Here is a 26,436-nt window from a genome sequence, read left to right on the forward strand (position 1 = left end):
GTGGCCATCTTGATTCCTAACTCTTGATTTATTTTTCCCACTTTGTGTGTGTGTGGAGGGGATTTTGGGAGCGAGTTGCGGTGGGGAACGGTTTCCCCGGCAACCGGGCCCGGCCTGTCTCACAGCCTGTAGCCCCTCAGGAGGGCGGGGGTGGGGGGGAAGAAGGTTTTCCCCGGCAACTGGGCCCGGGCCTCTCTCACAGCCTGTAGCCGCTCAGGAGGGCGGGGGAGGAGGGTTACCTCAGCAACCGGGCCCGGCCTGTCTCACAGCCTGCAGCCGCTCAGGAGGGGGGAGGGGGGGAGGGAGGAGGGTTACCCCGGCAACCGGCGGCATCTCACTCTCCCCCCCAATCTCTCTCTCTCTCTTCCCCGCGCAGCCCGAAAGCCCGGGGGAAGAGGGAAGCAAGCAGGTGAGCAGCGGTGTCTCACTCTCTTCCCCGCGCAGCCCGAAAGCCCGGGGGAAGAGGGAAGCGAGCAGGTGAGTGGCGGCGTCTCTCTATCCCCCCCACCGCAGCGAAAGGCGTTCGTCTGCCGCCCGGCCAACCGGGTCCAAAGGCCCGCCGCGTTAACGATGAGGAACCCCGGGCTCGTTTCGGAGCGATGGGCACCCAGCCTCCCGATGTCGGACTGACTCCGTTCTGGTACCGGAAAGGAGGGAGAGACAGGGGGAGGGAGAGGGGTAGGGAGGGAGAGGAGAGGGGAGGGAGGGAGAGAGAGTAAAGCAGGGAGAGACAGGGGCAGGGAGAGAGAGGGTGAGGGAGGGAAAGAATGAGGGGGTGGGACAGGGAGGGAGAGTTCTTCCTTCCTTCGCAGGGGTCCATCGGGCCAGGCCTGAGGCGCTCCTTCCCCCCCTTCTCTCTCCAGGCTAATCCCGAACTAAATCCAGCAGTCTCTCTCTCTCTCTTCCCCCCGTCTTTCTCTTCTCCCCCCAGTCTCTCTCTCTCTCTTCCCCCGTCTCTCTCTTCTCCCCCCAGTCTCTCTCTCTCTCTCTTTCCTCCTCTCTCTCCTTCCCACACAGACAGACAAACTCTTATATATATATATATATATAAATATAATTATTTCTACTTTTTTCATAACAACATGCCCTCAAAAAACCCTCGGCACCGCCGGGCACTCCAGCTAGTAAGGAATAGAGCCGGGTGTCATCAGCTTACATATGGAAGCTCACCTCATGCCTGCAGATGATATCAGTGAGGGGGTAGTATGTACATTAGGAAGATAAGGACAGCAAGGATTTGAACCTTGAACTCTGGAGTTGACACTTTGGGGATGGGAAGAGAAGTTATTGCTGGATATGCACTGTGGCTGAATTCATATAGATATGAATAGATCCATGCATGGGCAGTCCTGCAGAGCTCGACAGCAGATGAGAGATAATGGAAAAGAATTTTGTGGTGCACCATACCAAAAACTGCAGAGAGGTTACTGAGGACAAGCAGGGATAACACACCATGATCACAGTCACAGAGGAAGTTGTTTGTGGCTTTGGCCAGAGCCATCTTGGTGCTGTGAGCAGGGCAAATGCCAGACTGGAGGGGTTCAAGCAGGGAGTTTTGAGAGATATAGGCATGGAGTTGAGAGACGACAACACATTTAAGAACCTCAGGAAGGAAATTAGAGATGGGACAGTAGTTGAAGGGGATGGATTTTTTGAGGGAGGATTGATGACAATAGTTTTTAAAAGGGAGAGACACAGTACTTGAATAAAGGGAAATAATAACAATATCATCTAATATGGGAGCCTGGAGGGGAAGTTAAATGATCAAAGGTTGAATGAGGAGGGGATCAAGGAGGCAGGATGTGGGTCTCTTGAAGGAGAGGATCAAGGAGAATGCATGGGGGAGCTGGGAGAGAAAATGCAGGAAAAAGAGTGGCAGGGCTATAGTAATAGGGGATTCGATTGTAAGGGGAATAGATAGGGGTTTCTGTGGTCGCGACCGAGACTCCAGGATGGTATGTTGCCTCCCTGGTGCAAGGGTCAAGGATGTCTCGGCGCGGGTGCAGAACATTCTGGAGGGGGAGGGGGAACAGCCAGTTGTCGTGATACATGTTGGTACCAACGACGTAGCTAAAAAAAGGGAAGAGGTCCTACAAGTAGAATTTAGGGAGTTAGGAGCCAAACTAAAAAGTAGGACCTCGAAGGTAGTAATCTCTGGATTACTACCAGTGCCACGTGCTAGTAAGAGTACAGAGAACAGGATAGTTAGGCTAAATACGTGGCTTGAGCAGTGGTGTAAGAGGGAGGGTTTTAAATTTTTGAGGCATTGGAACCAGTTTTGTGGTAGGTGTGACCTATACAAAAGGGACGGTCTACACCTGTGCAGAGATGGAACTGATGTTCTCGGGGTAATTTTTGATAAAGCAGTTCGGGAGCATTTAAACTAGTATGGCAGGGGGCTAGAAACCTATGTAGTGAAATAGAGGAAAGTGAAAGGCAGACAGAAATAAATGATAAAAGGGTGAGGAACAAAAAACAAAGGGCCAAACTAATTCATAAAAAATGTGAGCATAAAAAAAGCCTGAGGGTTTTATACCTTAATGCGAGAAGCATCAGGAACAAGGTAGATGAATTAGCTGTGGAAATAGAGGTTAATAATTATGATCTAATTGGGATTACGGAAACATGGTTGCAGGGTGAGCAGGGCTGGGAGCTTAACATACAGGGGTATTCAGTATTTAGGAAGGATCGACAAAAAAGAAAGGGAGGAGGGGTAGCATTGCTAGTAAAAGAGGGGATAAATGCAATTGAAAGGAAGGATATTAACTCAGTTAATACAGAATCTATATGGGTGGAGCTAAGAAATAGCGAGGGGCAAAAAACATTAATAGGAGTGGTATATAGGCCTCCAAATAGTAAAATAGAGGTTAGGGAGGGCATCACGAGGGAAATTAGAGAAGCGTGCAATAAGAGCACAGCTGTCATCATAGGTGACTTTAACTTACATATAGATTGGACTAGCCTAATCAGTAAAAATAATGAGGAGGAGGAATTCCTTGAGTGTTTGAGGGATGGTTATCTGGATCAATATGTCGAGGAACCAACTCGGGAACAGGCTATATTGGACTGGGTACTGTGCAATGAGAAGGGACTAATCAGTAATCTTGTTGTACGGGGACCCTTGGGTCAGAGCGATCATAACATGATCGATTTCTCACTCGAAATGGAGAGCGAAGAAATTGACTCAGAGACTAAGGTCCTGAATTTAAACAAGGGGAATTATGATGCCATGAGACGGGAACTGAGTAGGTCTGATTGGACAACGTTCCTGGGAGGACTGGAGGTAGATAAACAATGGCAAACATTTAAAGATAGAATGACAAAATTGCAAAAATTGTTTATACCAATCTGGCATAAAAGGAAATCTAAAAAGGTGACTCAACCGTGGATAACAGGGGAAATTAGAGACAGCATAAAATCCAAAGATAGGGCGTATAAAATAGCCAAAAAAAGCGCCAGAGCGGAAGATTGGGAACAGTTTAAGATAGAGCAAAGGAGGGCAAAGGGCATAATCAAGAGGGGCAAAATAGCTTACGAAAACAAGCTGGCGGAAAATATAAAAACTAACTCCAAAAGCTTTTATAAGTATATCAAAAGGAAAAGACTGGTGAAAACCAAAGTTGGTCCATTGCAGTCAGATACGGGGGAATATATAATGGGAAATAAGGAAATGGCAGATCAACTAAATGCATACTTTGGGTCAGTCTTTACGAAGGAAGACACAAAAAACCTCCCTGGGATATCGGGAAAAATAGGGACATTGGCAAAGGAGGAACTGACGCAAATCAATATCTCTAAGGATATGGTGTTAAGGAAGCTAAAGGGATTGAAGGTGGACAAATCCCCAGGGCCTGATAACATGCATCCTAGGGTACTGAAGGAGGTGGCCCTAGAGATAGCGGATGCACTAAGGATGATTTTTCAGAATTCATTAGACTCGGGAACAGTACCGATGGATTGGAGGGTAGCTAACGTTACCCCACTATTCAAAAAGGGGGGTAGGGAAAAAGCAGGTAATTACAGACCTGTAAGCCTTACATCAGTTGTGGGCAAAATGCTGGAGTCCATCATTAAGGATGAAATAGCGGAGCACTTAGCAAATGGGGACAGGATAGGACAGAGTCAACATGGATTTACAAAGGGTAAATCGTGCTTGACTAATCTATTGGAATTTTTTGAGGGAGTAACTGGTAGAATAAATGGGGGAGAGCCAGTAGATGTGGTGTACCTGGACTTCCAAAAGGCCTTCGATAAGGTCCCACATAAAAGATTAGCATGGAAAATTGAGGCTCATGGGATAAAGGGGAAAGTTTTGGCGTGGATAGGGAACTGGCTGTCAGATAGAAAACAGAGAGTTGGAATAAACGGCTCATTTTCTGAATGGCAGGCAGTAACAAGTGGGGTACCACAGGGATCTGTCCTGGGCCCCCAGCTGTTCACAATTTACATTAATGACCTGGATCAGGGAGTCGGATGCAGCATTTCCAAATTTGCAGACGACACTAAACTAGGAGGGGGGGTGGGCTCAGAGGAAGAGACCAGGAAGCTCCAGAGCGATTTGGACAGACTGGGCGATTGGGCGGATAAATGGCAGATGCACTATAATGTGGACAAGTGCGAAGTTATCCACCTTGGGTGCAGGAACGGGAGGGCAAATTATTATTTAAATGGCAATAGATTGGGAGAGGGGGAAGTACAGAGAGACCTGGGTGTTCTTGTACACCAGTCACTGAAGGCGAGCATGCAGGTGCAACAGGCGGTCAAGAAGGCAAACGGTATGCTGGCCTTCATAGCAAAAGGGTTAGAATACAGGAACAGGGATACCTTGCTGCAGCTGTACAGGGCACTGGTGAGACCACACCTCGAGTACTGTGTACAGTTTTGGTCGCCTCATCTGAGGAAGGATGTTCTTGCCATGGAGGGGGTGCAGCGGCGATTCACCAGGCTGATACCAGGAATGGCGGGAATGACCTATGAGGAGAGACTATGTAGTTTAGGGATGTACACACTGGAGTTTAGAAGATTGAGAGGGGACCTCATAGAAGTGTATAAAATTCTGACAGGTCTAGACAGACTGGATGCAGAAGGAATGTTTCCCTTGGCGGGTGAGAACAGAACTAGAGGACATAATTTAAGGATAAGGGCTAAACCATTTAGGACAGAGATGAGGGGGAATTTCTTCACTCAGAGAGTGGTGAACCTGTGGAACTCATTGCCACAGAGGGCAGTGTACGCCAGCTCATTAAATATATTTAAGAGGGAATTAGATATATTTCTACGGGCAAAAGGGGTTAAGGGTTACGGAGAGAAGGCGGGGACGGGATACTGAATTAAAGGATCAGCCATGATCTCATCGAATGGCGGAGCAGGCACGAAGGGCCGAATGGCCTACTCCTGCTCCTATCTTCTATGTATCTATGAAACCTTTTACCAAATTATGAAAGCATGCTTTATGCTGTGTGTGAGCATTTTAAAATGCTACAAATTCTGAACCCTACGGTCTTTCAAGGACTGGTAGAGAGCACAAGTTGGACATTTCAAAAAAGATTGTGGATTTTGACATAAGGTGTTGCAAAATTCTTTAACAGTGAGGTGCCTTGACATCCAGGATCATAATTTCTCCAATATTAATTAATACAAAAAGACTTAAGAGTCGGCAGTCTGCATAATACCCCCATTTGTGCCTTGCTTGGCATCTCATTTCAATAAAATACTCTTAAGAGCTTAACAAAGTCCTCCATAACCTTAATTTCCCTCAACTCAAACAATCTGGGATCATCTAGGTGACATTATGAAGCTGTAAAATGGTGAGTGCACTTATGATTTCAGTTCCTTAGAGATGCATTCCTTTTTCTCGATGATATAACATACAATTAAATGCACTGTGTGCCCTTCTTATTGTACTTCAGCAGGGAAAAGAATTATACTGTTTCTCTGGAGGTTTTCTACCAACCCTTAAACATCAAGACTTGAGACTCCTTTGACCACTATTTTTAGTACACTGGTTAATGCTCTTGTGTCAAATTACTGAGTCTGCTATTTTAACAAAATTGTTAACTCATTTATTTGAACTGAATTAACAACATTGTTTCAACAGCATACGTAGAAATTTGATACAAATACATTAATCAGTTCACTAAAAATAGTGGACAGAGGAATTTCAAACTATTTTTTCTCAAAAACTTTTCATGAAATTCTTGCAGGCCTGTGACCAATGATGGTGGGCACCAGTTGCATTCTTTGTCTTCATTTAATTTCTTTTGTCATCACTGAAGGAACACTAAGTTGTACATTATCACATATAAAAATCACAACACTGTAGGAACGGAGGTTCCTGTCAAAAAGACTGAGTTCGACTCAGGTAATTAAATTAATGAACTGTAATGAAAAGAAACGAGTTTAAACTGGAAACTGCTAGAACACATCACTAACAGGTCTACTCTCCTTGAGGGCTCCACGAGGACTGATCCTCTGGTCAGAAGACTGACGTCATGACGTCATCACGTTCTTCCCGCCATTGGGGCATCACGTGACTAACGGCATGATGTCATCACGTTGAAACCGCGCTGTAAAGGTAACTAGACATTGTACAGTCAAACAGTGTAATTAAAGGTACAGGCACAGACAGTAACTACATTGCTGTTAAAGGAATTATGTACAACCGCTCCGAGTCCTTTGGTGGCTCCGCCACAACACTTTTATATGACAAAAAGTTGCCAAGAAGTTCTGCTCACATTTAGCTTAATTTTATAATGTTGGCTTACGATGCATTTTAACAACTCTGGAGTGGGGGGCGGGGGGGGGGAGGAGGAGTGGTGTTGTGTGACTTCTTACATCAATAAAAATGGGAATCGACAAAACTAAGCATGCTACCAATATAAGAGATTCTTTTTCATATCTTCATATGCTCAAGTTCACAGGTACATAAGATCTGGGCACTTGTGAGAAACACATCTTCTCTCAGATTCCTCTTTCCCACATACATCATTTTTCTATCTGCTTGCAGGAGAAGGCTGCGTGTAAATAGCACCAGTAAACGAGTGGGGTTGCGGGGGAGGGGAGAGTGTACTGTATGACCCTTCACTTCTTACAAGGAGAGGGACCTAAATATTCCAAGTGTGGAGGCAATGGTGGGAGAGGGGAACAGCAAGGTTGGAGACCTTCTCCAAACTTGTGGCTAGTATCATCCTTTGCCTTTCAATCTTTATCTACTCACTCACCAACACATAGGCATACACTGCAATATTGCAGCATACAACAATGGAATGTCTTGCCATGTAAGCCCTTTTTCAAGGGTCGTCTAATAGCCAGCAATCTAAAATCGGTTCTTCTACTCCTGCAAGAGGACTCGGCAGAACCTAATGTGCAGCCTCAAGCAAGCACCTCAAAGCACTCTGTATCACCCAATCCTACAGTAGCAATACCAGCATAGATACATCCCACTCTGGAGTGGGGCGGGGGGAGAGGAGTTAGTGAAACCAGTGAAATTATAGGAGGGAACACAATGGATTGTAGAACACGAATGAGAAGGAACTAATGAAGGTGGAATTGTTGGAGTCACAGTCGGCTGGCTGGAGGGTTAGTTTGAGAACTGCAGCAACTGCTAAATTCAGAGATTTGGACCCCTCAGGGATTACACACAATTGCAATTTGGTAGATCATCAGCAGTTTGTGCAGTTATTTGAGAGTGTGCCAAGCAGCCTGCATATTTTGGAGGCATCTACAGAGCAATCCACAACTCTGCTTCAGGTGCTGAGATTGCGTTATGGGGCAAGGACCTCATTAACATTGTTTGAGGCATTAATGATCCTAGTACCTGGTGCAGAGTCCTTCAATGCCACAAGCATTTCCGTACCGCTTTATTCCATGCTATGTGCAACGGGTGTACGGCAGTTCTCAGTACCCAATAATATGGGTTGCCTACCCCTGTGCACATCAATACTATGGGCACTGAGCACTGCATTGGCAGTCCCACAATCTCATACTACATTGCACACATTCTTTGAACAAGCGGATATTAGACACAACCCACAGTTTCTAACAGTTGCTAAAGCAATGGATATTTCTGTTGTAAATAAATATGAAGCAGAAAAGAATTCTGCAAGTACCATCAAGTGCACTTTTTAAAATATAAATAGCAAAGTCTGTATAATTTAAATTGCCTTTTTCAGTCATTTCTCTTGAAGAAATGCAATTATGTGTTTGAAAAATTATCCATTGTGCGTAGCACAGTACAATGCAGTGCATTGAAGGCCTAAGGACTAGTCACTAGGGTTATTAAAGTCTCAAATAAATGAATTCAATAGATTTATTCTTATCATTCTCATTTCAACTTGGGTAGTGGTGTGTTGATTCGAATGGAAATTTGATGGACACCCCTTACGGGCTCAAGTTAGAGTCCTCCATTTGACCAAATCCCCAAATTCAGAATGAACTACAGAACTCAAGCAACTTTTGTTATTAGCATGATGGGGTATCAACGCTATCCATTCTGCAAAATCTTAAGCACTTTGTTGCTCGACAATAACTTGTGATATCTGATTCGCATATGAGTAGCTCCTTTATGTTTTTTTCTGAACATATAGACAATAGTTAATGGTATTACACTTCAAAAATACAAAGGCTGCAATCAACAATTCAAATATATACACAGGCAATGGTTCTATACATCCACACATTCACAACCAATATTTTATTCAGGGTTCAGGAAGCTCTGTTTTCATCATAAAAGATCAGTTTCAAGTTTGATAACTGACCGTACATGCAGTTAACAATTTCACCTTACTGAAAAATGTTACAGGGCCTCAATAAAAACTAGCTTTCAGTTGCCTCTTGATTTCTATCCTGTTTTAAGGTTTTCGAACAACAAAATAAGCAATCCGTAATGCAGATCTTTGTGATAGAATACAGACTACATGGTATTGCTCTGGAAGCCTGTTAAATCTTATTTGGAGATGTTTAGAGCTCTCAAATGTTTGAAGATCTTTGGTTTAGGATCAGCCGTGAAGAGTTTCAGTTTAGAAAAATTATGAAACATTATTTCCTACAGTCACTCACACTCCATGTTTCTTTACAAAATACTCATCACAAATATCAATATATTGTTATAACAACAAAGTATATATGTGTGTAGAGAAAATTTGTTCTCCTAACTTAAAGTCTAGTTTTGTTAAGAATTTCTTGTTTACGGACAATATAAATTCTGTAAACATTCATAAGATTCAGTCTTTGCTTCTTGTACCACAACAGTAGGAAAGATGGAGACGGATAGTTTGAGTCTACCATACTTCTTCCAACAACAGTTTTTCAAAGGTCTTGGTAGTATAATCGTAACCTGAAAGTGTTTTTATGACAACTGTGTAGGTGAGACTGTTGAGGATCTTTGTTGTAATATTGTGTCGAACTCCATCTGTCTGTCACCAGTTTTGATATTACTGAATATGCTGCTCTATTGGCAACAAAGACCTCACATTGTGATTGTCAACGAGAAATTCTTGCTTACAATTTCTGACAACACTGCACATTTGATTGATTGTCAGTTGTCTCCTCCATTTATAGCACTTTGGAATTGTCTGAATGTTCTGTGAAATACTTGTTGCGTCATTTGTGTGCACAATAGTTAAAGCATTGCCAATACCCAAGAGTATGTTACAAGACTGTGACAAACTTGAGAGGTTATGGCAATGTTTTAAACTTAAAATAACCATAAGAAAAAGAGAGGTTAGTAGTTTCTTTTAATGCAGTGTTTTTGCACATGGAATGCCCTGGTAGAGACAATGGTGAAGCTGAATCCATAATAAAATGGAAGAGGATGAATAATAGAAAAATATATATTTTTTTTTAGAGGGTATAGGGAAAGGGCAGAATGGGACTAAGTGGGTGGCTGTTTCAGAGAGCCTGCACAGGCACAATTGGCCAAATGGTCTTTTATCCTGCAAAATTCTATGATTTGATCATTCACAAGATTAAACCTAAGGCGATCTATACAATTGTCTAAACTGGAACTGTGCGCAACACTAATAAGCTGTTTAGTATTCCAAATGGACAGCGATTTGCATGCTAATTTTGTTCTATCCAACACCTTTATGGAATACTAAGCAACTAAAATTCAGCAACTCTAACTGTACTTGGAGTTCACAGAAACCTACCTCAGACATTAATTTATGTCCAAACAAATAGTTCCCAAATTGCATCCAAAAATATGGCTTTCGTCTTTCCCAAAAATTCCACCCTCCCATAACTGCCTTATATCTTTACTAGGGTGTTGGGATGATCTTAAAAAATGTAAAGTTTAAAAAAAAATAAAAACTGATTTTTTTAAATTTCATGGGGGCTAAATTCGATAGCCCCTGAAAATGGGTGCAGAGATCGCGATTCATGATTAACCTGCACCCGTTGCTTCCGATGCAAGCAGCACACAAACTTCACGCTGCCTGCTAATTTAAATGATTGGATTGTTTCCCACCACACGGGTCCTTTAAGGGTTTTGTATTGAAAAGCTGTCAAGCTGGCTGCGCGGGATCCCTGGAGCCCTGCGTGGACGCACAGCTTACAGGGAACATTGGTGTGTAGCCAGCGCTAAACATGCTGTTACATAGCTGCATGCCTCAACAGGGGGCCCAAATTTGTGTGAGGCTAGCACTACTTAAAACTAGCCTGCACCACTCAAAGCCAGCCTGCACCTTTTAAAGGGGAGGTGCATTCTGGCTGGAGTAGCTGCTGGAACTCTTTGTGGAGGAGACTCTGAGCAGGAAGACGACTGAATAATGGCACAACATGGGAGAGAGCGTGCTCCAAGGTTCTCTGACACTGCAGACCTTGGTGGACAGGAAGAGAGAGGTCCTCTATCCAGAAGCCAGGAGGTAGTGGGAGCAGATAGCCATGGCGGTCAATGCCAGGAGTCAAGCCCCGAGGACCTGGATGCAGTGCCGCAAGAAGCTCAATGACCTCACACGAGTAGTCAAGGTCAGTGAATTCATCTTCAAATGCCTTATCCAACCAACTGCACCACTAGCCTCACACACTGTTCAATGCACCACACTCCCATTACACATCTGATAATTTCCATCAAACAGGACTTGTACCTCACATTCATAGCTTCACCTCACCCTCACATACTGCCAGCTCTTCAACCATGGCAGGCACACAAACACATTGCACCGCACTCACCGGTACGTTTCCCTCTCTCTTGCAGGACAAGTTGACGCAAAACTACAGGCAGCAGGTGCTAACCGGCAGGGGGCAGGTGCAACTGCCATGACATTACCCCGATGGAGGGGATGGTGGTCACCATCATTGGAGCGGCCATCCCTGAGCCCATGGCCAGGGGCAGGGATGAAACCATTGAAGATGGTATCCTCATACCTAATCCTCCTTTTCGCATCCGACTTCCCCCTCATCACACAATGTCTTTTGATTTAAAAGCTGAAGATTCTGTGTAAGCATGCACCTCTTACTCCTCTCCCCCCCACCGCAACCCTACCCTTGTGCCCTTCTCCTTTCAGATACTGAAGAACTGAAACCTGACCAGACAGTGGTGGAAAAGCAACAGGTGGAAGAGGAAGAAGGCAGTGAACCTTCACTTGATTCCACACTTGCAGCCACCAGCTCATATACTGACACGCTGCGTAATTTAGAGAATAGCTTAGATGCAGGATCTGCATGTGGTGAGACACCGGGCATGGGTGGCCTGCAGCCAGGGTAGCGCAGGTACCAGCTCCCCAGATGTCAAAGTTGCACAGGGGTTCTACTGGAGAGAACTTTGATGGGGCAGGCTACAGAAGAAGGCTGATGGGTCTGCCAGAAAGCCTGCAAGCAATGTCAAAGAGCATGGAGGAGTCCAGCACCAACTTAGCACAGGGCTTTGTGCAGAGCTTGGAGCCCATCCTTTCCAGCATGAAAGAGGTGGCCAACTCCATTAGCACACTTGCAGACCCAACCATGATGCAGCGTCTGATGGCCGATGGATCAGCTTCCATTGCAGCACAAGCAGAAGCCACCCAACGTCCGAGTGCTGCAGTGGAAGCTCGAACCTCCGTCATGCAAGCTCAGCTTGCTGCCATCGTGGCTGCGGTTACCAGTGTTCAATGGGGCTTGCAGGGTGTCACAGCAGGCCAGCAATCTGTCCTTCAATAGATTACTAGGATTGCTGAGGCGCCGCCTGGGGGAGTGGAAGTGGCTCCGTGGAGCATGAACCTGCTGTCCTCTCCCAGGAGGACAGCATCTGTCCTCCCACCCCTGCCAGTACCCTTGCTGTTGTCCATCAGCCAGCCCAGACAAGATGGTGCAGTCTGAAGCCGGGCCATCTGCAGTTTCCCCCAATGAAAGTCAGCAGCCTTCCACCAGCTATGCTGCAGCCAGTGGCATAGCGCTGTGTCGGAGCACTAGGACGGGCAAAGACACATGGAAGACAGGCACTAAAGGAATGCAGAAGGGTGATTAGCTGATGTTTGTATGCAATATGGCATGGTTTGATTTATAAATTTGGTTTAGAATGTTTATTTTGTGTTGGCTTTTATTTTTGCCTTATGGCCAAGCGGACACTGTGATGATCAGTAACAGAGTGAAGGTGTGGGACTGTTGGAGAATGTGGAATTGGGGTTGCAGTTATTGGTACAACAGCCAGATGAGTTGGTCTCAGGCAGCACGGCCAGAAAGAGGCTGTCTGGGTTGCCTCCTCCCTTCCTCCTGAGTCGGTCGCCGTATAGCTGGTGACAAGGACTGTGGCCTCATGATGGCAAGGTTGTGCCACATGCAGCAGACCACCATGAATCTCAACCCCCACTCTGTCGAGTACTGCAGGGCTCCTCCAGAGGTGTCCAGGCAGCGGAAGCATTGCTTCTGCTTAATGATATTTCATGTGGCAGCATGGCTTTTGTTGAATGAATGCTGCCCACATGTGCGTGGGTTGCGCACCAGAGTGATGAGCCATGTTGTTAATGTGTAGTCCTTGTTGCCCAATAACAACAACTTGTATTTATATAGCGCCTTTAACGTAAAACATCCCAAGCCACTTCACAGGAGTATTATAAGACACAAAAATTTGACAGTCACATAAGGAGAAATTAGGGCAGGTGACCAAAAGCTTGGTCAAAGAGATAGCGTCTTAAGGAGGAAAGAGAAGTAGAGAGGTTTATGCAGGGAATTCCAGATCTTAGGGCCTACACAACAGAAGGCACGGCCACCAATGGTTGAGCAATTATAATCAAGGATGCTCAAGAGGGCAGAATTAGAGGAGCGCAGATATCTCGGGGGGGGGGGGGGGGGGCTGAAGGAGATTACAGAGCTAGGGAGGGGCAAGGCCATGGAGGGATTTAAAAACAAGGATGAGAATAAAAAGAATGAAACCGGACAGATCACACAGCATCGACCTCGGCACCGGACACGGCAAAGGCACGCCCAGCCCAGTCGATCCTGCATAGATCTCCTCACCAACATCTGGGGACTTGTGCCAAAATTGAGAGAGCTGTCCCACAGACTAGTCAAGCAACAGCCTGACATAGTCATACTCACAGAATCATACCTTTCAGCCAAAGTCCCAAACTGCTTCATCACCATCCCTGGATATGTCCTGTCCCACCCCACCGGCAGGACAGACCTACCAGGGGTGGCGAAACAGTGGTATACAGTCGGGAAGGAGTGGGCCTGGGAGTCCTCAACATTGACGCTGGACCCCATGAAGTCTCATGGCTTCAGGTCAAGCATGGCCAAGGAAACCTCCTGCTGATTACCACCTACTGCCCTCCCTCAGCTGATGAATCTGTACTCCTTCATAGAGTCATAGAGTTATACAGCACAGAAAGAGGCCCTTCGGCCCATCGTGTCTGCGCCGACCATCAATCCCTGCCCAGTCTAATCCCATTTTCCAGCATTTGGTCCATAGCCTTGTATGCAATGGCATTTCAAGTGCTCATCCAAATGCTTCTTGAATGTTATGAGGGTTTCTGCCTCTACCACCCTTTCAGGCAGTGAGTTCCAGATTCCAACCACCCTCTGGGTGAAAAAGTTCCTCCTCAAATCCCCTCCAAACCTCCTGCCCCTTACCTTGAATCTATGCCCCCTTGTTATTGACCCCCCTACTAAGGGGAAAAGTTTCTCTTTATCTACCCTATCTATGCCCCTCATCATTTTGTACACCTCAATCAGGTCCCCCCTCAGCCTTCTTTGCTCCAAGGAAAACAACCCCAGCCTGTTTAGTCTTTCTTCATAGCTGAGGCGCTCCATCCCAGGTAACATCCTGGTGAATCTTCTCTGCACCCTCTCCAAAGCAATTACATCCTTCCTATAGTGAGGCGACCAGAACTGCACACAGTACTCCAGCTGTGGCCTCACCAGCGTTTTGTACAGCTCCATCATAACCTCCCTGCTCTTATATTCTATGCCTCGGCTAATGAAGGCAAGTATCCCATATGCCTTTTTAACCACCTTATCTACCTGTTCCGCTGCCTTCAGGGATCTATGTACATGTACACCAAGGTCCCTCTGACCCTCTGTACTTCCTAGGGTCCTACCACTCATTGTGTATTCCCTTGCCTTATTTGTCCGTCCAAAATGCATCACCTCGCACTTTTCAGGGTTAAATTCCATTTGCCACTTTTCCGCCCATCTGACCAACCTGTTTATATCGTCCTGTAGCCTGAGGCTTTCCTCCTCGCAATTTACCACCCCACCAATTTTCGTGTCATCTGCAAACTTACTGATCATACCTTTTACATTCTCATCCAAATCATTTATGTAGATCACAAACAGCAAGGGTCCCAGCACCGATCCCTGAGGTACCCCACTGGACACAGGCTTCCAGTCACAAAAGCAACCTTCGACCATCACCCTCTGCCTCCTGCCACTCAGCCAGTTTAGGATCCAACGCGCCAAGGCACCCTGGATCCCATGGGCTCTTACCTTCTTGACCAGTCTCCTATGCGGGACTTTGTCAAAAGCTTTACTGAAATCCATGTAAACCACATCCACAGCATTTCCCTCATCCACACACCTAGTCACCCCCTCGAAAAATTCAATCAGATTGGTCAGACATGATTTACCCTTGACAAAGCCATGCTGACTATCCCCGATTAATCCTTGCCTCTCCAAGTGGAGACTAATTTTGTCCCTCAGAATTTTTTCCAATAATTTCCCTACCACAGATGTTAGGCTCACTGGCCTGTAATTCCCTGGTTTATCCCTGCTACCCTTCTTGAATAATGGTACTACGTTAGCTGTTCTCCAGTCCTCTGGTACATCCCCTGTGGCCAGAGAGGTTCTGAAAATTTGTGTCAGAGCCCCTGCAATCTCCTCCTTTGCCTCACACAACAGCCTGGGATACATCTCGTCCGAGCCTGGGGATTTATCCACTTTTTGGCCTGCTAAAACCACTAGTACCTCCTCCCTCTCGATGCTAATATGTTCAAGTATGTCACAGTCCCCTTGCCCGATTTCTATGTCTACATCGTCTTTCTTCATAGTGAACACAGATGCAAAAAATTCATTTAAAACCCCGCCTACATCATCTGGCTCTACACACAGATTTCCACTTTGGTCCCTAATGGGCCCTACCCTTTCCCTGGTTATCCTCTTGCCCTTAATATACTTATAAAACACCTTAGGATTTTCCTTTATTTTTCTCGCCAGTGTTATTTCATGGCCCCTCCTAATTTCTTTTTTAAGTATGCCCCTGCACTTTTTATACTCCTCTAGGGCTTCCTCCGTCTTTAGTCTTTTGTAACTGCCAAAAGCCCCCCTTTTTTTCCTAATGCATTTTTGTATATCCCTTGTCATCCAAGGTTCCCTTTGCTTGTTGGTCCCACCCTTGACCTTTACAGGAACATGTTGGCGTTGTACTCTCTCTATTTCCCTTCTGAAAGTCTCCCACTGCTTTGATGTGGATTTTCCTATAAGTAGCTGCTCCCAGTCCACTTTGGCCAGATCCTGCCTTATCATATTAAAATCGGCCTTTCCCCAATTTAGAACCCTTATTTCCGGGCCGTCTTTGTCTTTTTCCATGACCACCTTAAATCTCACCGAATTATGGTCACTGTCGCCAAAATGCTCTCCTACCGACACTTCCATCACTTGCCCGGCTACATTCCCTAGAATTAGGTCCAGTACCACCCCCTCTCTTGTAGGACTTTCTACATGTTGGCTCAAAAAGCTCTCCTGGATGCACTTTAAGAATTCTGCACCCTCTAAGCCTTTCACACTCTGACTATCCCAATTAATATTGGGGAAGTTGAAATCCCCCACTATTATTACCCTATTATTTTCGCACTTCTCTGAGATTTGCCTACATATCTGTTCCTCTATCTCCCCCTGACTGTTCGGGGGCCTATAGTACATTCCCAGCAAAGTGCTTGCCCCCTTTTTGTTTTTAAGTTCTACCCATATGGTCTCATTAGAGGAACCCGCTAATATATCATCCCTCCTTACAGCAGTAATTGATTCCTTAATTAATATTGCAACACCCCCTCCCCTTTTACACCCCCCTCTGTCTCGCCTGAAGATTCTATACCCCGGAATATTGAGCTGCCAGTCCTGACCCTCCCTCAACCATGTCTCCGTGATAGCAACAATATCGTACTCCCATGTGTTCAGCAACAACTTCAGTTCATCCACCTTATTTGCAAGACTCCTTGCATTAAAATAAATGCCTTCCAGCCTTGCCATATTCCCTTTTGCCTTCATATATTTGCTCTGCCTTCCCAGCTGACTTGTTTTTTCCTCCGTATTTGGCTGTAAATCACCCCCTACTATAGTTCCACTCTGTATCCCATCCCCCTGCCAAGTTAGTTTAAACCCCCCCCAACAGTGCTAGCAAACCTTCCCGCAAGGATATTGGTCCCCCTCTGGTTCAGGTGTAAACCGTCCGACTTGTACAAGTCCCACCTTTCCCAGAAGCAGACCCAGTGATCCAGGAAACTAAAGCCCTCCCTCCTGCACCATCCCTTTAGCCACGCATTCATCTGTTCTATCTTCCTATTCCTATACTCACTAGCACGTGGCATCACTTGGAAGAAGCACTGAGAGTAGCAAGGTACTCTGGGTGGGGGACTTCAATGTCCGTCACCAAGAGTGGCTCGGTAGCACCACTACTGACCGAGCCCTGAAGGACATAACTGGCAGTCTGGGCCTGCGACAGGTGGTGAGAACACCAACACAAGGGAAAAACCTATTTGACCTTGTCCTCACCAAACTACCGGTCACAGATGCATCTGTCAATGACAGTATTGGTAGCAGTGACCATCGCAGAGTCATTGTGGAGAAGAAGTCCTGTCTTCACACTGAGGACACCCTCCATCGTGTTGTGTGGCACTACCACCATGCTAAATGGGATAGATTCAGAACAGATCTAGCAGCTCAAAACTAGGCATCCATGAGGCGCTGTGGACCATCAGCAGCAGCAGAATTGTATTCCACCACAATCTGTAACCTCATGGCCTGGCATATCCCTCACTCCACCATTACCATCAAGCCAGGGGACCAACCCTGGTTCAATAAGGAGTGTAGAAGAGTATGCCAGGAGCGGTACCAGGCGTAGCTAAAAATGAAGTGCCAACCTGGGGAAGCTGCAACACAGGACTACAAGCATGCTAAAAAATTGGAAGCAGCATGCTATAGACAGGGTTAAGCAATTCCACAATCAACGGATCAGATCAAAGCTCTGCAGTCCTACCACATCCAGTCATGAATGGTGGTGGAGCATTAAACAACTAACGGGAGGAGGAGGCTCCATGAGTATCCCCACCCTCAATGATGGTGGAGCCCAGCACGTGAGTGCAAAAGACAAGGCTGAAACGTTTGCAACCATCTTCAGCCAGAAGTGCCAAGTGGATGATCCATATCAGCCTACTCCTGAGGTCCCCACCATCACAGAAGTCAGTCTTCAGCCAATTCGATTCACTCCATGTGATATGAAGGGCTGAACGCACTCGATACAGCAAAGGCTATGAGCCCCGACAACATCCTGACTATCGTGCTGAAGACTTGTGCTTCAGAACTCTAGCCGCGCCTCTAGCCACGCTGTTCCAGTACAGCTACAACACTGGCATCTATCCGACAATGTGGAAAACTGCCCAGGTATGTCCTGTCCACAAAAAGTAGAACAAATCCAACCTGGCCAATTACCACCCCATCAGTCTACTCTCAATCATCAGTAAAGTGATGGAAGGTGTCATCGACAGTGCTATCAAGCAGCACTTACTCACCAATAACCTGCTCACTGAGGCCCGGTTTGGGTTTCGCCAAGACCACTCGGCTCCCGACCTCATTACAGCCTTGGTCCAAACATGGACAAAGGAGCTGAATTCCAGAGGTCAGGTGAGAGTGACTGCCCTTGCCATCAAGGCAGCATTTGACTGAGTGCGGTATCAAGGAGCCCTAGTAAAACTGAAGTCAATCGGAATTGGCGGGGGGGGGGGGGGTGTGGGAACACTCCACTGGCTGGAGTCATACCTAGCACAAAGGAAGATGGTTGTGGTTGTTGAAGGTCAATCATCACAGCCCCAGGACATCGCTGCAGGAGTTTCTTAGGGCAGTGTCCTAGGCCCAGCCATCTTCAGCTGCTTCACCAATGACCTTCACTCCAACATAAGGTCAGAAATGGGGATGTTCGCTGATGACTGCACAGTGTTCAGCGCCATTCACAACTCCTCAGATAATGAAGCAGTCCATGCCCACATGCAACAAGGCCTGGACGACATTCAGGCTTGGGCTAAGTGGCAGGTAACATTCACGCCACACAAGTGCCAGGCAATGACCAACTCCCAACAAGCGAGAGTCTAACCACCTCACCTTGACATTCAACGGTATTAGCATTGCCAAATCCCCTGCCATCAACATCCTGGGGGTCACCATTGACTAAAAACTTAACTGGACCAGCCACATAAATACTGTGGCAACAAGAGCAGGTCAGAAGCTAGGTATTCTGCAGCGAGTATCTAACCTCCTGACTTCCCAAAGCCTTTCCACCATCTACAAGGCACAAGGAGTGTGATGGAATACTCTATTTGTCTGGATGAGTGCAGCTCCAACAACACAAGAAGCACGACACCATCCAGGACAACACAGCCTGTTTGATTGGCACCCCAACCACCACCTTAAACATTAACTCCCTCCACCACCGGCGCATAATGTAACCTGTCACCCCTGATCCTCTCTAACTTTTACCGCTGCACAATAGAGAGCATCCTGACAAACTGTATCACAGTATGGTATGGCAGCTGTAGCTACTATGACCAGAAAGCCCTGCAGCGGGTAGTCAAAACTGCCCAACGCATTACCGGCACCCGGCTACCGACCATAGAGCACATATACCAGAAGCGCTGTTTACGGAGGTCACGGACCATCATCAAAGACCCTACCCACCCCAGCCACAGTCTGTTCGCCCTCCTGCCATCTGGGAGACGCTACAGATGCATTCACACCCGAACGACCAGATTTAGGAACAGCTTCTTTCCCAGGGCTGTCATCCTACTGAACTCCACAAATAAAATCTAAAGCCTGCACATCTGCCAATGCACTTTATTATGGTTATGTCTATGTTAATGTATTACAAGGCAAATTAATGTTGAATGTTTAAATGTCTTAATCTAAATGTACACTCTCGGGAGCCGCAAGCCTACATTTCGTTGTACTGCACTTGTGCACTAACAATGAAAATAAAGTTGATTATTATTATTATATTATCATGGCTGCAGTGTACCCCATCTACAAGATCCACTGCGGCAACTCGCCAAGGCTTCTTCGGCAACACCTCCCAAACCGGCGACCTCTTCCACCTAGGACAAGGGCAGCAGGCACATGGAAACACCACCACCTCCAAGTCACACACCATACTGACTTCGAAGTATATCACCGATCCTTCATCGTCGCTGGGAGTACCTTCATCACACGGACTGCAGCGGTTCAAATAGGCGGCTCACCACCACCTTCTCAATGGCAATTAGGGATAGGCAATAAATGCTGGCCTTGCCAGCGATGCCCACATCCCATAAATTAATTTTTTAAAAACAAGTAGGAGAACCCCAATGGAAAATCACTCCCAATGTCCTTGGGTTACAGAGAAACCAAGATGGTTACACATTCAAAAATGTTTTCAGTAATTTTGTTGGTTGACTATGGCGCTTGCTATTTGTTCACTGGTAGTTTTACGGCTAGTTTTTTGCTGCTGTTGTTTGTTCATTTGTAGATTTCCTGTCTATTTACTTATATTTGAGGCAATCCATGTCATTCAGTTAATAGACTGCCAGTTCTTGGTTTCATGTGGAAAATATTTGATAAGCCACATGCTGGATGGAGCTCTTTTAGGCTGCTGCACACACTATTAATTCACCAAGTGAGCCTACTTCAGTTTTGCTTGTTATTCTTTGCGAATTTTGTGCTTAAGGTCTGTGCTGGGTAATGGGAAGCATCAAAATTCCAAGGTCATAGCACAGTTATACACAAGAGAGTGAAGATCCCTTTACTTTGTGCCAACAGCACGTCATAATCACAACCTCAGAACAATACCTATATACCAGTGTGACATTATCAAATCTCCAGGAATACATCAAACCAAAGTTGGCAACCCTAAACAGACAGCGGAATGCCAGTTTCGCAAAGCTAACGGCAGAGCGGCGCAACTCGGACAGCAGTGTTTGGATTTTGGCATTTAACTTCGCATCTGCCCCTCACCTGAAGTTACTGTACCATTTATGCATAAATAACGGAGCGTGCCATTAGTTGCACCGTTATTTTGACAGCACAATCTGGCCCATTATGTTTTAAACCTTAAAAAATAACAAACGAAATAGGAGCAGGAATTGGCAATTCGGCCCCTCGAGCCTGCTCCGCCATTCAATAAGATCATGGCTGATCTGACGAGGTGTCTGCCCCCTTAATAAGGCAGGAACTTATTTCCGTTTCCACTTATCTGTTTAGAATTGCTTCCTGTCTTTTCTAGCCTTGCCTCGGTTGAGATGGCACAGGCAGTCTGGCTGTACTCCGCCAACGTGGTGAGCGCACTGGGGGAGCGCAACAGTGAAATTACTCATTCAAGTTCTTCAGTTCTCCCCCACCCCACACACATTGTTTGTTTAAGTCTAATCAATGCAAACACGAAAAGTAAACACTAAGCCAGTTCAAGGATCTGACTTTACTTTCACTTTCTCTTTATAATCAAAATTAGATATCTAAAAAAAACTCCGAGACAATCCAATGACGAGCGAGAACGCCAGCGACCATTCCAGTGTCACAGGGAGTCAAATTCTCAGGAAGCGCGCCAGTTTGTTTTCTTTAAACTTAAAGCTCTGCACAGATAATCATCTCAGGCCGTGCGCCGGGGCCCCGAGCATCAAAAAGCAACTGGAGCATTTTGACTTTTGCAAAGATCCCAATCATTACCCGGACTTTCGTTCAGACAACGCTACCATTCTACTTCCTGTCCGATTCAATCCAGCGAGCAGCCGAGCCCTTGGTCCCCGGGCTAAGCCAGGTGATCGCCGCGGGTCGGGGGGAGCAGGTGATTGGTGCACGGGCTGCGCTTTTGGTGCAATCAAGAGACAAAAAAACTGTAACTTAACTAAAATACATCAAATGAAACTTAACAATTAAATTAAAATTTGGTTGATGAAGCACTCCAGTCCCTGCGGTGCCCACTGGTCGCGGAAGGCCTCTAGCGTGCCGGCATTGACGCAGGGACTGGGCCAGGTGTTCGCCGCACGGGCTGAGTGGCCTGGCTCAGCTGTCAATCAAAGGGCCGTGTGGAGAATGCTCGGCATTTCCTGCTCTCCCATCTACAGGCTGTTTGTAATGTACACCTTTACTTCATTTATCTTCTACAAAATGTAAACTTTTGTCCTTAAAATGAATACACCATGGGCCTGAAATTACATTGGTTTCGACAGTGTTTGTATGGCTACCAACAGAAAACACTGGAAAAACTCAGCAGGCCAGGCAACATCCGTGGAGAGAGAAACAGAGTTAACGTTTCAGGTCAAAGACCCTTAGTCACGTTAACTCTGTTTCTCTCTCCACGGATGTTGCCTGGCCTGCTGAGTTTTTCCAGCATTTTCTGTTGTTATTTTGGATTTCCAGCATCCACAGTATTTTGCTATCATATCTGTATGACGTATGTTGTCGGAAGCCTTCAGAATGACCCCACAAGTTCTGGGTTTCCACATGCTCAGCGCATGCGCAAAAACTGGGAACTTGTGATCTGTCAAGTTTCGCATTGACAGATCCTTCGCATCCGCTACAAAATCACTTTCACTGGCGCAGATTACTGCCCAGCAAATGCCACTGAAACCCTTACACCTGGTAAAAGCAGGCATAAGGCCTTCTTTTACCAGTGTAAGGGTTAAAATAAATGTTAAAATACATTGTTTTAATGATTAAAACATATACATACATTTAAAATTAGCTTAAGTAACTTTTGGCCCGTTTCAAAATGTTTAAATTTATTTTTCAATAAATTACATTTTTATTTTAAAAACATAATTAAAGGGTCTTTTAATTAATTCTGAACCTGGGAACATTTATTTTTATTTAAGTGCTGTGAATTCTTATTTATTAGGTGATTTCTATTATGCTTATTGGGATTCCGTACGTAAATGGAATCCCCAGAAGCATCATAGGAATTCCCCTTTTTGATTGGTTGACCGGGCCCACGTGATCCCAGGGACGCTTGTGAACCGCATGCACCCCTGGGATCCGTGAGCCTTTACACAGGCGTATGCCAGCAGGCCTAAGAAGGGAACTGTCCATAGTTGTGGAGCCAGGAGGTAAGTACGGGAATATTTTGCAGTTCGGAGGCGTACTCAGGAGGTACGCCTCCAACCGTAAATTCATGGTCCATCTGTTTTTAATAGATCCATGGTATTGAGCAGTAACGAGACTACATGCAAATGTAAAGGGTAGTCTTTGAAACCAACTGAATTATAATTTGAAGAAGAAATTAGAAGTAAATACAGAAAATGCTGGAAATACTAAGCAGGTCAGGCAGCATCTGTGGAGAGAGAAACAAAGTTAATGTTTCATGTTAATGACCTTTTGCCAGAACTGGAAGACAGTTTTTAAGCAAGTACAGAGGAGGAAAGAATCACAGGTCTGTGATAGGGTGGAAGGCAGGAGTAATTAAATGACACAAGGAATGATGGTGCAAGGCAAAGGGGTGGTAATAGGACAAGTACAGAAACAAAAGAAATTAGAAGAAAGGTTTGTGTTTTTCTGGAGGTATACATGCTTTTACTATGCTGTGCAGTACTTGCCCTTTCAAAATGCCTGATATCATTAGTTCAGAATCTCATGGTGACATTTATGACTGGCAAGAGTAATGGATAAAGTGGAATTAGTTAAGACGGGGGACTAAGAAAAAAAGACTTGCATTTATATAGTGCCTTTCACAACCTCGGGATGTTCCAAAGCGCTTTACAGCCAATGAAGTATTTTTGAAGCGTAGTCACTCTTGTGATGTAGGAAAATGCAGTGCCTATTTTCTAATTATTATGGGCGTTTTCTGGAATGATGCAGTTTGCCTGTGGCATCCAGAATACTGAATTAACATTTTTGAAATAGCAAAATCCTGAAGTAACATCAAAATGCAGCAATTGTTCTGTTTCTAAAAACAAGCAGATCAAGTTGACTGACCTTCACAGTAAACACGCTTTACTTGATTTTAAAATCTGGCAATTTGAGAGTGAGTTTTAAAACTAGATCAAAGCTTGACCTCCTGTTTCATTCAAAATAACTTAGGTTAACAGATCATAATTTTGGGATTTTCATTCACTCAGATTTCAGTTTCAAAATTATGACTCCAAAGAAGAGATTGATATTCTATGTGGATGCACTACACTGTCCTTGAGTTTCCACCAAGAGCACAATTGGCAAACCGCAGCCAAAATGCACCCAACACTGTGCCCATCTGGCCGAAGTGAAATTGCACCCAAGTTTCTGCACAAAATAATTAACATAAGCACAAACGTAAAATCCCCCAAGATCGATTTGTGACTGGAACAGAGCCAATGGGGCGAGGTAGTAAAAAAGGTGAGGGAAAAAAATCCCCTTCAGAGTGAGGCTGGAGACGACAAGGTCTTTCTGTCCTTCAAACTTCTACAGTAATTAATTTAAATCACTCTATGTAGAGTCTAAAGAAGTACTTTTAACATTTCCCTCCCTGCAGAGGAATAACTAGAAAATGAGCAATCCTTCCAGTTTATATTAAAGATATGATTTCTGCAGCAGCAGGGCAGGCCTGATGCTTTAATTCGCTGCTGACCCGCTGATGTACGCTGGATTCATATACCACGGGTGCCTGTGCGCCTGAACATCTGAGCACAATGTAACGACCCTCCCCCGGACAAGCACAATTGGAGGAAACTCGCGTTTTGGTCCTGGGGGCATGGCCAGTTTTGTGGGTGGGGACTGGTTCAGGCGTAGGGTTCAATGGACAGAAGTAAAAGATCATGGATATGTGGCCGTAACTTACGCCTAAAATTCCACAATCTTTTGTGCTATTTGATTTAGTTGGGTCCAGTTTAAACTGTTATCGTGGTGGAAATCAGGAAGATACTCGGGGCCACTGAGCTTTAAAATAACAGGACTCTTTAAGATGCATCATTACTCTATTTGTAACCATGTTGTGGGTTATGTGTGCTTGTCTAGGCCTAGGTTGAGCTTGAGCCTTAAAATTTGGAGCGTACAGCAGGATGGGTCTCATCAGCGCTCAGCAATTGTACACTTTCGTAATTTGACATTGCCCAAGGCTACCAATGCTGTGTGCGACCCCGAGGTGCTTTAAATGGTGATTCTAAAGCATTGGGATGGGGCAACTCCTTGTACTCAACGAAAAGACTGACTCACGTGTACCTGTGTCCATTTTTCTATCTTAAAATGTATAATTCTAGAGGTATCATCCCTTTCTTTGCCTTTTTGGCATTTCAGCAGAAACAGTATTGGTAGATATTGATAGGAGCTGTTGGCCTCCTACCCCATGCTAATTGGCCTGGAGTTTCTGTTCGATTGCGCTTTTTGTTCAGCGCAATTCAGTTGAAATCAGCATAACCAGCGCAAAAGATCGTGGAATTTTAAGCGCAAATTGCATTCAGCGCAGCTTGAGTTTCCACAATCTTTTGTGCTATTTTTCAAAACATTGTGCTGGAAGCAGGCCTCACCCACAAAACTGGCCACACCCCCAGGGTGAATTAATCACCATTGGGAGTTTCCGGTAATGGCCCTCGTTTGCTGGTCTTCAGGGAGGCTTTAAAAATTAAGCTGGTTCTTTTGGGATCAAGGACACTAAAAGGTACATTTTAAAAGCTATTTTTATTTTAATTTACTAAGAAATCGACTAATGTACCCCAATATAACTAGAAAATAGTTTAATATATTTTTTTAAGTGAATTTCAGTAATTTAAAATCGGGTTACTCAGAGATGGTGGCTTGACACTGTGATTAAAAATGCTTATTTTTTGTGATAAACCTATTTTCAGCTGTATTAATCAAACTTCACCAAGTTACCACTTTTAAATATATGAAGGAAATTTTTTTAAAGCAGAATTTTTTTTTTAAATGACGTTTTAGAACACTGCCCGGTTGCGCTGGTTCATAGCAGATTTTGCGTTGGGCAATATGCAAGTAAATTTGATGTGAAAATCTGGGGGTAAAAAAACACTTTTCAAAACAGGTACAATTTTGCTGGAATCTGCAATTGCACCCAAAGCAGAAACTACCCTAATACTCAATGACGTAAGAGCTAGTACAGTACAATAGACCACTTCAACCCTGGGCAAGAGTGAAACAGGTTCCAAAATCATTCAGCCATTTGGAGCTGTGTATGTAAGAGAGTGAATGAGTGGTAAAGGCAGTTTGCAAATAGAAACTTTTTTTTCTTGTCAATTTCTTATCCCGCCTTTTTTCTCTTAAAGGCTTTGATTGCTTGTTTACTTACAGTTCCATGTGTAAACTTTTGACAATGAGTGTCAACAGCCTTTTCAATTACGGGGAACATTACAGCCAAGCTGAATACTGCCCTTATCTGATGTCCCCATACATGTCCAGCTAGGGTCACTGGCTAGCCATCAGGAGGAGGAACCCTGCCAATTTTCTCTCCCTAACCCAGGAATATTGAAGCCAATTGAAGCGTCTATATTCTTACCCAAACTGAGCATCTGTTCTCTCAGCATAGACCAGGGGTTAAACCGGGGACCTTCCAGGTCTACATGGTTCAGCTACTCCCGGGATAAACCCACTTGGGGAGAGCTCTATAACACATTTTTATGCCAAACTAGCGATACATTGGTATGAGTGACATTTGGGTGGTCTGGTTGCAGATACTTCAATGTTAAAGGGGGTTTGCAAACAGTATGTTTTGTAAGCAGAACTAGTCCTAGATTGTAAATAAAACTGTAACCTCTGGTCTGTAATTAATTAATTAATTAGCTGTTCTCCATCAGATTGGAGGCACTACACTTG

General features: G+C 45.1%; 1 protein-coding gene across 5 annotated transcripts in view; it reads left to right on the forward strand.

Annotated features, from left to right (window-relative positions):
• Positions 1-26,436, forward strand: part of LOC147121227 (serine/threonine-protein kinase VRK1-like) — a 336,605-nt gene that overhangs the window by 182,506 nt on the left and 127,663 nt on the right. For 2 of the 5 annotated variants that reach the window (XM_085981409.1, XM_085981411.1), the window contains exon 1: positions 20,977-21,487. The exons of 1 other annotated variant lie outside the window; for it this stretch is intronic. In XM_085981409.1, the coding sequence (XP_085837535.1) occupies positions 21,184-21,487 (304 nt within the window). In that variant the 5' untranslated portion in view covers positions 20,977-21,183. Of the gene's footprint in view, positions 1-20,976; positions 21,488-21,511; positions 21,775-26,436 lie in introns of those variants that run through there. 2 more of the 5 variants (XM_085981410.1, XM_085981412.1) reach the window with 2 other exon arrangements.

This window comes from Somniosus microcephalus, chromosome 3 (genome assembly GCF_052327205.1).
Source record: "Somniosus microcephalus isolate GS21.2 chromosome 3, FLI_Smic_1.0, whole genome shotgun sequence".
In the NCBI taxonomy this organism is placed as follows: Eukaryota; Metazoa; Chordata; class Chondrichthyes; order Squaliformes; family Somniosidae; genus Somniosus; species Somniosus microcephalus.